Source organism: Rana temporaria, chromosome 8, assembly GCF_905171775.1.
Source record: "Rana temporaria chromosome 8, aRanTem1.1, whole genome shotgun sequence".
Lineage (NCBI taxonomy): Eukaryota > Metazoa > Chordata > Amphibia > Anura > Ranidae > Rana > Rana temporaria.
In genome coordinates, this window is record NC_053496.1 from 177922122 (window position 1) to 177938103 (window position 15982).

At 44.7% G+C, this 15982-nt stretch overlaps 1 protein-coding gene across 4 annotated transcripts in view; it reads left to right on the forward strand.

Moving 5' to 3' along the window:
* Nucleotides 1–15982, forward strand: part of LOC120910079 (zinc finger protein OZF-like) — a 35089-nt gene extending 19107 nt beyond the window's left edge. The window contains exons 1-2 of one of the 4 annotated variants that reach the window (XM_040321940.1): nucleotides 5355–5471; nucleotides 13724–15982. In XM_040321940.1, coding sequence (XP_040177874.1) covers nucleotides 5408–5471; nucleotides 13724–14796 — 1137 coding nt within the window. In that variant the 5' untranslated portion in view covers nucleotides 5355–5407 and the 3' untranslated portion in view covers nucleotides 14797–15982. Of the gene's footprint in view, nucleotides 1–5354; nucleotides 5472–13723 lie in introns of those variants that run through there. The other 3 variants (XM_040321941.1, XM_040321937.1, XM_040321938.1) reach the window with 3 other exon arrangements.

Consider the following 15982-nt stretch of genomic DNA (forward strand, 5'->3'; position numbering starts at 1 on the left):
GAGAGAGTGACGTGCCAGGGCCGGCCGTCAATCATCCTCCCTCTCCATAGGCACGCCCATTCCCCGCGGGAGCCGAAATCTACGATGGACGACTACAAGGTGAGTACGGGGTTAAAAAAATCGGGACAGGCATACTGTAGCTCGCGCTACAATGCCTGTCTCGATGGTAAAATGTGTCGGGGGGGGGATGAACTACCACTTTAATGTTGCTAATATGCTCACCTACCATTTACATGCAGCGCACAAGAGGTGCGCCCCACATACTGGAGGCCACATCCACATTCGAGCATGTAAACAACACCCACCGTGGCACATGTAATTAACTTTTTTATTGGGTATTCAGTCTGTGTAACAGTGGAACAGAAGGATTTCCGCTTTTTAATGTTGGCCTTCGCATGTTTGCAAGTCGCACAGCGTCCACACGCATAGAAACCAGAAAGAAAATTGAAAAATTTGGGTGGGGCCACTACAGGTGGGTCCCCGACTCCAGGGACCAAGCAGTCCCTAAGAGAGGGGGCCTTCCTGTAAATAAATTGAGGTCGGTCAGGTAAAACCGGGCCCAATACTTTATCACCCCTGAGAATTGGGCAATGTTTGGCCACAATTTTCTCAAATTTCTTATGTTGGATGTTGTAATCCAACACCATTTTAGAGTTGCTGCCCTTTTCCTTATCCAAAGGTTGGGGCTTATCAGCTATAATGTTTTTTCTTTCTAGAATCCTGACCTTCTCAATCTCTTGTGCAATGGAAGGTCGAGAATAACCTTTAGCGGCGAACCTAGTCGCCAACTCCTGCGACTGTGACAAGAAGTCAGACTCAAGGGTACAATTCCTACGGAGTCTGACAAATTGTCCTCTAGGAATATTACACAACCATAACTTGTGATGGCAGCTAGTAAGTGGGATATACCCATTCCGATCGGTTACTTTAAAATGATTTCTGGTCAATAATCTGGAATCTCTTTTGAAAATTTCCAAATCTAGAAATGTGACCTGCTCATGGGAGACTTTCCAGGTAAGAATGATATTCCTGTTATAATTATTAAGCCTATTCATAAACTCCTGAAGAGTGGAAATGTCACCCTCCCAGATCATAATCAAATCGTCGATATATCTCCTGTAGCACAGGAGCTGGGGCGGCATGTCATGGAAAATCACGTCTCGCTCCCAGTGGGCCATGAAAAGATTGGCCACACTGGGAGAAATTTCATTTTCATCAGATTAATTCTACCGAGCAGGAATAACGGTAGGTTGCGCAGGCTTGCATGCGTAGCGTAGGAGTTTGTACAATCAGAGTAACATTAAGAGGGATAAAATCCGAAATTGACTGTGAGATAGTTAAGCCCAAATATTTTACCTTATCAACCCACTGCAGAGGGCAGCCTATTGGGGCCCTCAGGGTCGGAGATGGGACGAGCAACAGTAAAATTTGTGACTTACCCCAGTTTACCCTAAGACCCGAAAACTGAGAGAAGGTATCTAAGATGGATAAAGCTGAGGCTAACGAGTGGTTACTACATACTCGGCATATAGCAAAGTTTTTTTCCTCCAACACTCCCACCTGAATCCCCTTCACCCCGGAGGACACACATAAGTCTATGGCCCCGTACACACCATCGAACATGTCCGATGAAAACTGTGCGCGGACTGTTTTCATTGGACATGTCCGCTCGGAGATTTCGGTCTGATGGCTGTACACACCATCAAACCGAAATCCCCGCGGACAGACAGCGTGGTGACGTTGACGCCGCCACGTCACCAAACCAGGAAGTAAAATACTTCCACGCATGCGTCGAATCCATTTGACGCATGCGGGAGATATCTGTCCGCTGGTTAGGTGTACTAACCAGCGGACATGTCGGACGGACGGGTTTCCAGCCGACAAGTTTTAAAGCATGCTTTAAAACTTGTCTGCTGGAAAAACCTGCCTGCTAGGCCGTACACACGGTCGGATCAGTCCGCTGAAACTGGTCCGCGGACCAGTTTCAGCAGACATGTTCGGTCGTGTGTACGAGGCCTAAGTAGGGCAAATAAACCAGGGGACAGAGGACATCCCTAGCGTGCCCCCCTAGCTACTAGGAAGAAATCCGAAATGATCCCATTAAGTTTAACTGTGGATGATATAATAGCGTAATCCATTCATGGAATGTGGGACCAAAGCAAAACACTTTTTTTCTAAATAAAGGAATTGTCAAAAACTGCTGTCGTTTATATATTTTTTTAACATTTTTGGTGAATGGGTAGGAGTACAATTTAGCCCCATACCCATTTACTAAGGGGGGCCAAGATCTGGGGGCCCCCCTTGTTAAAGGGGCTTCCAGATTCCGATAATACCCCCCACAACCACCAGGCAAGGGTTGTGGGATCCCAAAGCACCCTCCCCATGTTGTGGGCATTTGGCCCGGTACAGTTCAGGAGGGGGGGGGGCGCTCTCTCGTCCCCCCTTTTCCTGCTTGGATAAGGGTCTGGTATGGGTTTTGGGGGACCCCCCACACCATTTTTACGTTTTGACGCAGGGTTCAACTTAAAATCCATACCAGACCTGAAGGGCCTGGAAGGGATTTTGGTGGGACCCTACGCCATTATTTTTTTTCAATTTTGGTGCGGGGTTCCCCTTAAAATCCATTCCAGACCTGAAGGTACATAGTACATGGTCAGGGACTGAGGACAAAGCACATGGTCAGAGACTGAGCACATGTTACAGGAGATGATCAGAGACTGAACGCATGGTACAGGAGGTGGGTAGAGGTTGTGGTGACATGGTGCACCTTCATATACCCCCCACAGCACTATCCTTCTCTACCCCCTTTCATATCACCCCCCACAGCGTACTCCTCTGCTCCCCTTAATTTTTCCCCTCCCATCAGTGTCCTCTTCTGCCTCCCTTAAGCCCCCTTACAGTAGTGTCCTCCTCTTCCCCTACACAGTATAGTCCTGTCCTTATCTGTCCCCCTTCATCTGCACATCAGTACCTCTGCCTCTTTCACCCCCCACAGTAGTGTGAGTGTCCTGCTCTGCCCCTTTTTATTACCATCCTCACGAGTGTGCTGTGGTAACTGGTGAGGTGCCGCTACTTATTTTTTATATTTTATATAGCTGCACGTTAAAAAGGTGCCAGCCTGAGGTGATCTAGAAGGACCTTATTTTCTGACTAAAGTTCCACTTTAAGCACCAAAACTAAAGAAAATATCAAGAAGTATCTGTCAAAGTTTATAAAAACATAGGCTGCAGTGCATATTTTCTCCACAAGGCGGTGATCTCACTTATTGTCCATGGAATGCAGAGACAGGAAGTGATAGAAGATACAAACAGGAAGTGATGTCAACAGACAGGAAATGTAATCTACAGACAGGAAGTGATGTCCCCTACAGACGGAAAGTTTCTCGAGAGTGGAAAGCATGCTGGAAGCGGAGGGAGATATTTCTGCAACCAATAGCAGAGGAGGTAATAAGATATTATCGTATATTTACACCCAGTAACCCCCGTCATGTCCGTCCTCTTCCTCCATAGTCACTGTGATGTCTTTTATCTCCAAAAGATGCTGATATACACTTATATAGAGTATTGTAATATTTACATAGCTACACGCTACATATGGAACCATTAATCCAACTGTCCATCCAGAGCCTCTGGTTTATATACCAGATACGTCCTAAATATAGAGCCATTTATGCAACTGTCCATCTAGAGGCCAGATACGTACTAGACCATATTTATCCCAGTACAGTCCAGATAATTCTCAGTTTGTTATCCTTCCAGAGAGAAGACCCCTGTATACTGTATATCAGCAGACACCCCAACCTGCAAAAACTCACTTCAGGGAGGTAACGCTTCACGCCAATAATGCCCCCCCTCCAATTAAATGCAGCTATACCAGTGCCCATGACATGCAGCCTGATCACACAGGGGCTGGGCTGGTGGTCATGGGGTCTGGCTGCTAAAGGTGGGCTGCTGGAGCCTGGGGTCCGGCTACTGGGGCCAAGGATCTGGCTGCTGGAGCTGGGCTGTTGGTCCTGGGATCCAGCTGCTGGGGCCAAAGGTCTGCCTGCTGGTCCTGGGGTCTGGCTGAAATGGGGCTGGTGAGGCATCCCAGTCAGCGAATTCAGTGCAGACCCCTCTCCCGCAGTGCAGACCCCATCCCGCAGCATAGACACCTCCCCATCAGTATAGAGCCCCCCAGTGCAGCCCCTCTCCATCAACATAGACCCCCTCAGCGTATACACCCCCCCATCAGCATAGACCCCCTCAGCATATACACCCCCCTCCATCAGCATAGACCCACTGAGCATATACACCCCTCTCCATCAGTATAGACCCCCCTCCACTTGTGTTAATAGTCCCCCCCTCCCATAGTGCCCCAGCATATGTCCATGTGTACACTGTTCAAACCTCAGAACAGCGTGGGATATGCACAGCAGCAAGTTCCACCACGGACTCCCTCATCCATCCTGTGTACCGTAGTGTGGGAGGAGCTGCAGTGCAGAAGGCTGGGGGGGCAGGGTACCAACATCTGAGCAGAGAGATCTAGATCAGTGGGGTGTGCGGATCGTGCGATGCCGCTGCCCACAGGTGTCACCCCTCACACTCAACGCCCCTTCATAACAATGTCACTGCCTCCGCACTGCTAAAATGACCAGACCGGAAGAAAGTACCCCTGCTTATGCAGCAGCCAAAGCAGAATGGGGACAGCAGTATGGGCTGTCCCCCCCCCCCCCCCCCCGCCTCAGCTCGCAGCACCTTGCATCCACATGTCACTCGGCCACAGACAGAGCGGCTGTACTCCATTTGGCAGTTCGAGCTGCTCTGTCTGTCGGTGGTTAAGTGACAGGCACAGCCGGGAGATCGCCTGCACTCGTGGGAGTCCGGGAGCCCGCTGCCAAATGCGGGAGGCTCCTGCAGCTCCCGGGAGACTTGAGATGTCTGTATCAGGAAGAGGTGAGTAGGATTTTGGGTCATATGACATTGATGTCATTTTAGCCACACCTCATATCACCGGGTAAGAGACTTTATTGTAAAGGAGAGAGCAGTACGGAGGGTCCACCTAGATCCCCCATTATCTGATAAACACATAGAAACAATAAGTACAATATGTATTCACAATGTATTCAGTCAGTGTGTGTGTTTCCTACAGATGGATCCAGTAATGGGAACCCACCAAAGAGATGTCCCCGTCCTCTGTATTCCCGGAATTACACACAGGAAGGTCACACCATCCCCCACCATCATCAAGTAGGTGGGACTGAGCATGTAGATCCAAAAATGTATTCTAAGCTATGAGAGGACATTTTTCTTTGTGTTTTTCTTAGTATTCTATCATCTTTGGGGTTTAGGGTGAAGAACTAAAAGACATCAAAGTTGAGGATAAAGAGGAAGAAGAAGAGACGCTGGTGAGTGGAAATCAGCAGTCTATGGAGGAGGGGGAGACGATTATGGAAAGTAAACAGGAGGAATCTTCTCTACATATGGACACAAGTAAGTAATAAACACTAAATATAGAACCAGTTCCCATTATTATTTTACTTCCATGAGTATAAAGTTTGTATTTACATTGTTACATCAGAGGAGAAAAGGTCTATATCTACTGAATTCACCCGAGAGAAAAATAAAAATTTCAAAGCAGCAGCTGACCCCCAGGACAGTAGAATGTCCATATAAAGCTTGGCCTAATCTTCTTTATAAAGATTCCTTCCTGATCCCAAAAGGCAATCAGATAGCTCACCAGATCAACATTCTAAAATATTTTTCCTACAATAATTAGTAAGCGTAAGAAGAACATCCAGTCAATATTTCAGAGTCATCTAGAACCAGACAATTCTTCATCCACAGAGCTCTAAAAACAAATCACTCCTTCCGTATACAGAGATTTTTTTTCTATTTAAATTCAAGCAATCTGTGTTGCTCATGTGCAAAATGGAGAACATGTTATCCTTCTGTACAGGAAAGACTGAGAAACCTCAACTGCTTACAGTAAGAACATCATCGATGTACCTCATCAATGTCCTGTAAAGAAACTGTAATAGAATTATCATGGAAGGTATTCACAGTATCTGCCTCCTGCAGCATGTCCTCAGTCTCCGACCTCATTTGCACCATACTTATAGTCTCTGACCATCTACTGTAATATGTTCAGTCCGACAGATTTCTGTAGCTTTACATACACTGAATATTATGTGCCACCCTTTGATTATATTAGGGGCCACACGTAAGGCCTCCTACATCCAGCAAACTGACCACCACTTGTGTACATCATATGACAGTTCCATCTCAATTCCTCAATATAACGTCATGTTCCCAACCAATGAGGAGGAGATACTGTACATCATATGAAAGGTCCATCTCCATTCCTTAATATAACGTCATGTTCCCAACAAATGAGGAGGAGATACTGTACACCATATGAAAGGTCCATCTCCATTCCTCAATATAACGTCATGTTCCCAACCAATGAGGAGGAGATACTGTACATCATATGAAAGGTCCATCTCCATTCCTCAATATAACGTCATGTTCCCAACCAATGAGGAGGAGATACTGTACATCATATGAAAGGTCCATCTCCATTCCTCAATATAACGTCATGTTCCCAACAAATGAGGAGGAGATACTGTACACCATATGAAAGGTCCATCTCCATTCCTCAATATAACGTCATGTTCCCAACAAATGAGGAGGAGATACTGTACACCATATGAACGGTCCCTCTCTGTTCCTCAATAACAATGTCCTCAATGCACGAAGTTGCACAGTGTGATTTGGGTGAATTGTATTGTTTATCTACTTTGAAGTTCTATTTCTGTTCTGATTGCTCCCACTTGCATTCCGGAGCTCAAAGATTTAGAACTAGACCAACATATATATCAAGGTTAGAAATGACATGGATCCACAGGGTCTGTTGCTATACTTCGTATGGTCTCAATATAGATACGGATGTTAATGCGTTTATAGACAACAGTTAATACATGTTATTGTGTACTAGCTCTGATTTCCTGGGTGACCTGCATAAGGGTATCACGATGAGAGAGATAGGTACTGAGATTTTTCCACACTAACATGCATTCATACATATAAGCCTGGTTTTGGGAAAAATATATATATATATTTTTTAATTTGTTTCAAATAACAGATATTATTATACCCATACAATTTTTTCCAATCAGTCCATAGTGGTTATGGGACAAAGAGCACCCATGACAATATGATTGATTTTTTTGGTCCATAAATATCGACTGAATAGCTCTATAAAGGGTTTCAGAATGGCTTATAACTTTTGTTTCTCTTCTTGGCGTAACGCTCATTTATGTCAATGAAGGAAGGGTGGATAGATTGGGGTTGTTGCGGCTAATTAATATTAAATATAGATTTAGCCCCACCTAAGCCCCAAGCTAACACGTAACATCAACCTTAAGTCTCTATGCAATAGTCACAGCTGGTTCATTTTTAGTCATCTTTCTTCTTTTTTATGCCATTTTTTTTCCTTTTTTTCAAAGCAGCAGACATGACACGACCAAAATTTGCGCACTGACGTGTTGAGTTATTTTTTGATTGATTTTTTAACAGATTATTTTAATTGGCATTGTTATAATTTATATGCCTTGGGGATGTGGAGCCCTAAACTTAGATCTACTGTTGAGCATTATTACGGATTATGACGGACCACATTTTATTGAGTGAAGTGTGGTAGTAGACATTATTCATTAACCCTTTCCTGACTAAGCCTATTTCCGACATTTGGGCCCGGATTCAGAAAGCCCGGCGTAACTTTGTGCGGGCGTATCGTATCTCAGATACGCTACGCCGCCGTAACTTAGTGAGGCAGGTTCTGTATTCAGAAAGAGCCTGCGCCCTAAGTTATGGCGGCGTAGCGTATGTGGTCCGGCGTAAGCCCGCAAAATACAAATTATCCAGGCAGTGGGCGTGTTGTATGTTAATGAATGGTGACCCCACGTAAATTACGTTTTTTACTAACGGCGCATGCGCTGTCCGTGGACGTATCCCAGTGCGCATGCTCCAAATTACGCCGCAAAGCCTCATTGGTTTCGACGTGAACGTAACTTACACAAAGCCCTATTCGCGAACGACTTACGCAAACGACAAAAACAACGCAAAATTCGACGCTGGCCCGACGTCCATACTTAACATTGGCTACGCCTCATATAGCAGGGGTAACTTTATGCCGGAAAAAGCCTTACGTAAACGACGTAAAGAAATGCGCCGGGCGGACGGACGTTTCTGAATCGGCGTATCTACCTAATTTACATATTCTACTTGTAAATCTCCGGAAGCGCCACCTAACGGCCAGCGTAAATATGCAACTAAGATACGATGGCGTAAGAGACTTAGCCCAATTTTTTTGGTATAATGTGAAAGATGATGTAACGTCGAGTAAATAGATACCAAACATGTCACGCTTTATAATTGTACGCACTTGTGGAATGGCAACAAACTATGGTACCTAAAAAATCTCCATAGGCGACGCTTTAAACTTTTTTTACGGTTATCAGGTTAGAGTTAGAGGAGGTCTAGTGCTAGAATTATTGCTCTCGCTCTGACGATCGCAGCGATACCTCATGTGTGATTTGAACACCGTTTTCATATGCGGGCGCTACTTCCGTATGTGTGTTCTTTGTTGCGCGAGCTCACGGGGAGGGGGCGCTTTAAAAAAAAAAATCTTATTTATTTTTATAATATTAAATTGTGTTCTTTTTTTTTTTTTTACATTTTGATCACTTTCATTGCTGTCCCAAGGAATGTAAATATCCCCTGTGACAGTAATAGGTGGTGACAGGTACTCTTTATGGAGGGACCAGGGATCTAAAAGACCCCCGATCCCTCCTTTGCACTTCAAAGTATTAAAGTGGCGTTCCACCCAGGAAAAAAACATTTGCCCAAAAATCCTTAAAAAAAATGTGAAAAAAATAAAAAATTATACTCACCCGAAATACCTGTTGCTATGCGGAAGTTTGTAATCTGCCTCTTCCGTAGCCGCGGTCTGTCTTCTTCTTCATCTTCTCCTAGTGAATGGGGCGCGCTGCTTTCTGGGAACTGTGTGTGTACTCAGAGAGCAGCCGCCCATTCACAAGTCGGCGCGAGACTCGCGCATGTGCAGTAGGAAATGGGCAGTGAAGCCGTAAGGCTTTACTGCCTGTTTCCCCTAGTGTGAATGGCGGCGCGGGACCTGCATCGATCGTGGGATCGGCATCGGGGGGGGGGGGGCATCAGCGCGGGCAAGTAGGACAGGTAAGTGTCCTTATTAAAAGTCAGCAGCTACACTGTTAGTAGCTGCTGACTTTAAAAAAAAAAAATTGCGGGTGGAATCCCGCTTTAAGATCGCCGAAAACGGCGATTCTGAATACTGCGTACTTTTTAAAATCCGGCGCCATTGGCAGCCGAGCAACCCGGAAGTGATGTCATTATGCCACTTCCGTGTTTACGGCTTGGTTTCAGTCTGCACCTGGACACTGGAGGCGCCGGATTGAGGATTGGGTCTCCCGGTGGGATGGGAGGCCTGGTCAGAGTGGCCAGAGGCGGCAGGGGGGAGAATGTCCCCTCCCGCTCCTCCGGCATAACAACCGAGCGGCTTTTAGCCGCATCAGTTGTTATGCCTGGATAGCCAATCGCCATCTCTAAACAACGGTACCGGGATGATGCTTGCAGCTGTGGGCATCATCCCAGTATAACCCCTGAAAGCCGAGGACGCATATATGCGTACGCTTGGCGGGAAAGGAGACATCTGCAATACTGCCATTGACCACAGGTGTCAGCGGTGTAATGCGGAGAATGTTGCCATTTCTATGTATGGTATTACATTCCGGTTTTTAGTCTGGGATTTAACATATCAAAATTTAGTTTTCAATGTTCAGTTAGCATTAAGGTAAACCGAATGAAGGAGTGAAGAGTGGGGGCATTCTTGGGGTGCCTCCATTCGTGCACTTAGGGCATATGCCAGGTTTCAAGATGGCGATGCTTACAGTCGGGACACCAGGAGATTAGAGCTGGACGGTACCTGAGGTAATGTGGAGTATTTACGGCGGTGAGTCAGCACGCCGCCCGTGCCCCTGGAAGACGTCACAATTGACAAAACAGCATAGGGAGGAGCGGCGTGCTGAAGTCACCGCGTACTGTGCCAGTCCCAGAAGCTACGGGCTGTTATTGAGAGCCAGCCAGCTTGAATAGACATACTGAACCGCCTATACATACCTGCACAATTGTAAGTGCATATGATTGTTTTTACTTAATAAATGTTATAAAAGGGTTAAGCCTCGTACACACGAGAATCTCTTCGTAAAAGAAACATAGTTTTTCTCTACGAGGTTCTTGTCAAGCTTTCCTTGCATACACACTGTCGAGACAAAATCTCGTCGTTCTCAAACGCGGTGACGGACAACACGTACGACGGCACTATAAAGGGGAAGTTCGATTACACTGGCGCCACCCTTGGGGCTGCTTTTGCTAATCTCGTGTTACCGCGTGTTAGTAAAAGTTTGGTGAGAGACGATTCGTGCTTTTCAGTCTGTTACAGCGTGACGAATGTGCTATCTCCATTACGAACGCTACTTTTACCGAAGGTGCGCTCCTGTCTCATACGTTTTTCTGAGCATGCGCTGGTTTCTAAGCATATACACAAACGTGTTTCTCGTCGTAAACCAGCCCGATGAGAAACACGACGAGAAAATTGAGACTCCCGATGAGAAAAAAGAGAGCATGTTCTGTTTTTTTCTCGTCGAGATCCACAACAGTTTTCTTGACGAAAAACATACACACAACCATTTTTCTCGGCAAAAAAGCTCTGCCAGCGGTTTTCTTGATGGTTTTTGTGAGGTTGGTGGTTCAACTGGACCCGGGGGTTAAGGACCTCTGGATGTATGGAGACTCTCTGATGCATCGGCAAGTCAAGACACACACAGCGGTATGGTGAATCAATTTAGGATTTAATTTTCGTGCGCACTGCACCTATTCAAAACATACAAGAAAAGGAACGCCCTTGGTTCAGCCAATCGTATTTAAAGTGGCGGTTCACCCGGAAATGACAATTTTTAACATTAGATTCATGCTCATTTTGTCTAGGGGAATCGGGTAGTTTTTTTAAAATCAAAGCCGTACTTACTGTTTAAGAGATACATCTTCTCTGCCACTTCCGAGTATGGACTGCGGGACTGGACGTTCCTTCTTGATTGACAGTCTTCCGACAGGCTTCCGACGGTCGCATCTATCGCGTTACGATTTTCCGAAAGTAGCCGAACGTCGGTGCGCAGGCGCCGTATAGAGCCGCACCAACGTTCGGCTTCTTTCGGCTACTCGTGACGCGATAGATGCGACCGTCGGAAGCCTGTCGGAAGACTGTCAATCAAGAAGGAACGCCCAGTCCCGAAGACCATACCCGGAAGCGGCGGAGAAGATCGCTCTCTAAAATGGTAAGTACTGCTTCGTTTTTAAAAAAACTACCCGATTCCCCTTGACAAAATGAGCATGAATCTAATCTTAAACTTTTTTTTTAGGGTGAACTCCCGCTTTAAGTAATTAGGTTATATAAGTAATACAGTATGTCACAATTATACAACGTGTAACCATCTGCTCTGAGAGCATGAAAACATGGCAATCTATTTTCTGTGTAACCAACTAAACCTTGTTTCTATCGCATGCCTTATCTTGTTATTGTTCTCTGCTTGTACATAATAATAACATACTACAAGGCTGTCTTCTAGCTTCTGTGTAATTAATCCTAACGGTTCTGGGTTAAAGCATACCGTATTTTTCGCTCCATAAGACGCACCTAGGTTTTAGAGGAGGAAAAAAGAAAAAAAAATATTCTGAACCAAAATGGTGTACTAAAATATATTATATTATACTACTACTATAGGTGGGTGGTGGACACACAGCAATACCACCCCACCTATCAAATCAGCTCAGCTACACTACATCTGGTGGTGGACCCAGCAACCTCCCCCCTTCCCAGATCAACTCAGGGTGGCAGGGCAGACACAAAAACCCCTTAAGCCTCTTCTATCACATTAGCTCAGGTGATGAGCAATGGATACCATGCCAGCTCACTCCTCCCACCCCCTTATCAACAGCTCACCTCAGGCAGTGGAGGACACTGCCATTATAATCCCCTCTGGCTGGCTGGCTCTCAGCCTCAGATGTACCCAGGAAGCAGCTAGAAATGAGGACTGGGGACATAGTTTACAGCAGCGGGGGAAGGAGCAGGAAGTCAGACAGGACTAGACCACAGCCCCAAAAGGGGGGGGGGGATTTGTCTGAAAAAAAAACCCCAGCAAAGGCTCTCACTGCCTTTGGGATGGTGTCACCTCTGGCGGGTGACACCCTACCTGGGTGCGGAGCGCAACCTCATAGCACTGCTACTGACACCCCCCATGTTTTGACACCCGGGGGAACAAAAGTCTCCCCCCGCTCCCTCTTGGTATGCCCCTGCTAGAAGAAGGAGAGAGAGATTCTGACACGGCGGTGGCGACGGGGGAGGGGGGGGGGGGGTTCAGTGCCTGGTCAGTATTCGCACTATAAGACGCAGGGACATTTTCCCCCCATTTTTTTGGGGGGGGGGGAGTGCATCTTATGGTGCGAAAAATACGGTACATCTATACAAGCATTGATATTATGGGGGAACTCTAGCAAGCCTTACAGTTTTTGCTGAGAAAACTGGTCGCGTGTACGAGGCTTTACCCTATGAACTCTCTTGTTGTCATGGACACTTGGGTTGGATACTTCTGATGGTACTCTCACATTGAGACGCAGAGACCCAGAGCTGAGGAAATAGCCATAAGCGCGTATGATCTCTCTAACCAAGGGATCGCACAATCTGGTAAGCGGCAGCAATTTGGTGGTGGAGGATTTCCTTTTTCTCAAAATGGATATCACTCCTTCTAGGGTGTTGCATACTTGTCACCCTGAACTTTGCGTGTGAGACGTCGTTATTCTGGAACCGCTATCTGGAATCTTGCTCTCATTTGGACTTCTCAGTGTTGATTGGACATTGTGTAGGGTGCAATAGCCCTGTCTCATAATACCATGTGTTCTGCTTCGCTTTATTGAACTGTTGTATAACACTAGTCAGACAGCTTAACAATAATTCAGAAGTCAAGAAACGTGAGACATCAGATCTGTATGTATTCTTTTTTCTGAATAATTTTGTAAAACTACAACATAAACAAAACATATGTGTCAGTACATTAAACATTATACAGCAGCCTCAGTCCATCAGTAGGAGTACTCACAGACAATTCCATCATTAGTCCAGGAATATATTGAGAGCTCCTCTGCATGAGTCTGCCTAGATCCAGGAGCAGTCATGAAATGGAGGAAATACAGTTCCAGGTTAAAGGTTATTGCCTCTTACTCTGAGGAAAATACAACTTCCTGTAAGCTCTGGCAAAATAATAACAAACTCTGACCACTATATGGCAGCAACATCAAACTAATATTGCAGTATAATCTATAACAGCACATTGCACATATTTACTATGAACAATATAGGCAGAACACTATTCTTCATTTACCGTATAAGCAATTGTGATGTGATTGGTGTTTAATTAGCTCTTCAACCCTCACTTTTTTCACTTTTCATTTTTTCCTTATGAATATGGTGACAACTCACTTCATATAGTGGGAGAGACTACATTCCATGCTTATAATTTTTCGTTAACATATATGACTCCTGAATTTAAAACTCCAACGATTCTTCTAACATTTATTGTAAAATTGTTTCTCAGCAGATGACCATAATGTCCGGAATACGTCTGAGGAATCTTCTGATAAATCACATACCAGGACTCTAAGATCTCACAGCAGAAATACTTTAATAGATCCGTCTATTCCCGAGGAATCTTCTTCAGGGCAGGAAGCAGATCACACAGAAGAGAGGTCATTGTCATGTTCAGTGTGTGGGAAACTTTTCACAAAAAAGAGAGACCTTCTTAAACACAAGAAATGTCACACTGCTGAGCGTCCCTATTCATGTTCAGAGTGCGGGAAGTGTTTGACTAGCAAACAAAACCTTCTTTTACATCAGAGAATTCACACAGGTGAGCGTCCCTTTTCATGCTCAGTATGTAGGAAATGTTTCACTACCAAACAACATCTACTTTTACACCAGAACAGTCACACAGGTGAGCGTCTTTTTTCATGCTCAGAATGCGGGAAATCTTTCACTACCAAACAAAGTCTTCTTAGACACCAGAACAGTCACACAGGTGAGCGTCCCTATTCATGCTCAGAATGCGGGAAATCTTTCTCACAGAAAGGAAACCTTGTGTATCACCAAAGAGTTCACACAGGTGAGCGTCCTTATTCATGTTCAGAGTGCAGGAAATCTTTCACGTCAAAAGGAGACCTTGTTATACACCAGAGAATGCACACAGGTGTGCATCCTTATTCATGTTCAGAGTGCGGGAAATCTTTCAAGTCGAAAGGACACCTTGGGTATCACCAGAGAATTCACACGGGTGAGAGTCCTTACTCATGTTCAGAGTGTGGGAAATCTTTTGGGTCGAAAGAACACCTTGGGTATCACCAGAGAATTCACACAGGTGAGCGTCCTTATTCATGTTCAGAGTGCGGGAAATCTTTTGGGTCGAAAGGACCCCTTGTGTATCACCAAAGGATTCACACAGGTGAGCGTCCTTATTCATGTTCAGAGTGCGGGAAATCTTTTGGGTCGAAAGGACCCCTTGTGCACCACCAGAGAATTCACACGGGTGAGCGTCCTTATTCATGTTCAGAGTGCGGGAAATCTTACAAAACAAAAGGTGGCCTTGTGTCTCATCAGAGAACTCACATGAGATAACGATCTTTCTCATAACAGTGGTGTGTTGGGGGAGGGGCGGAATATATTGAATGTTTTTCAGGTTCGGTTTGATAGATCTGAGTCTGCAGGGATTGAATTCTAGTAATATGATCCTCTAAACATACAGAGATGACTCGGTCCCGCACTCACACAGACTGCACCATACAACTAAACTGTGCTAATACATGGCCAGATATGACAATACATGGACAACACTTCTTATTGGTTGATGTCGGTTTCTGTACAGTATTGGTCTTTTTTTGTTTTACTGAGGAAGCCGGCTTCTCATTGGTCCAACAAATAATTAATTTTTTGTTTTTGTTTATTATCTTGAATTATAAATGTTTTGATTTAGATTCTAGCTTATTTTTTTTATTGTTTATTAACCACTTGAAGACCGTCATTTTATACCCCCTTCCTATATACGCCATTCTTTAATTTTTGATATTTGACTGACAATTACTCGGTCATACAACACTGTACCCAAATGAATTTTATATAATTTTTATGAGACATGTAAAGCTTTCCTTTTAGTTGTGTTTCTCCACCACTTTTACTATACAGTATAATGGCAAAGAGACAACAAATAGAACAGAGACAAAAAATGGAAAATAAAGGGCATTTTTCCTAGTTTCTCTCATAAAAAATGCAAATAACTTTTCTTTGTTAATTTAGGCCAAAATGTATTTTTCTAAATTTCTTTGGTAAAATACAAAGCAAATAAGCGTATATCATCTACTCTGTGGGGTTTATTTACTAAAGCATAGGAACCAATCAGCTTTTAGGTTTTATTGCCAAAGCTTAATTAAACAAGCTTAGGTTAGATGCTAAATTTTAAATATAGAACAAGTGCAGCGCAGTCAAATAAAGTTCCCAAAATGTATAGTAAAATAATAGTCCAAAGAATTGATGAACAAAAGAATCCACAGCATTTGCGGAATCCTTCACCAGTGGTCTAAAATGAGTGACAATCCCTCCACCTTCGGTCGCACTAAATACTCTCACCTTAGGAAAACGACCCCCTGAACGAACAGGGGGTCATGCAGGCAAAACTGAAAAGGTTAACATGAATCGTGGACCTCTCGTGCGTCTCCGTAAGCTCAATACGAGTGCCAGATCCAAATGTAATCTCCTTGTACTCAGCGTATATTGACAGAACATGTATAATAAAAAGATGGGATCTAAA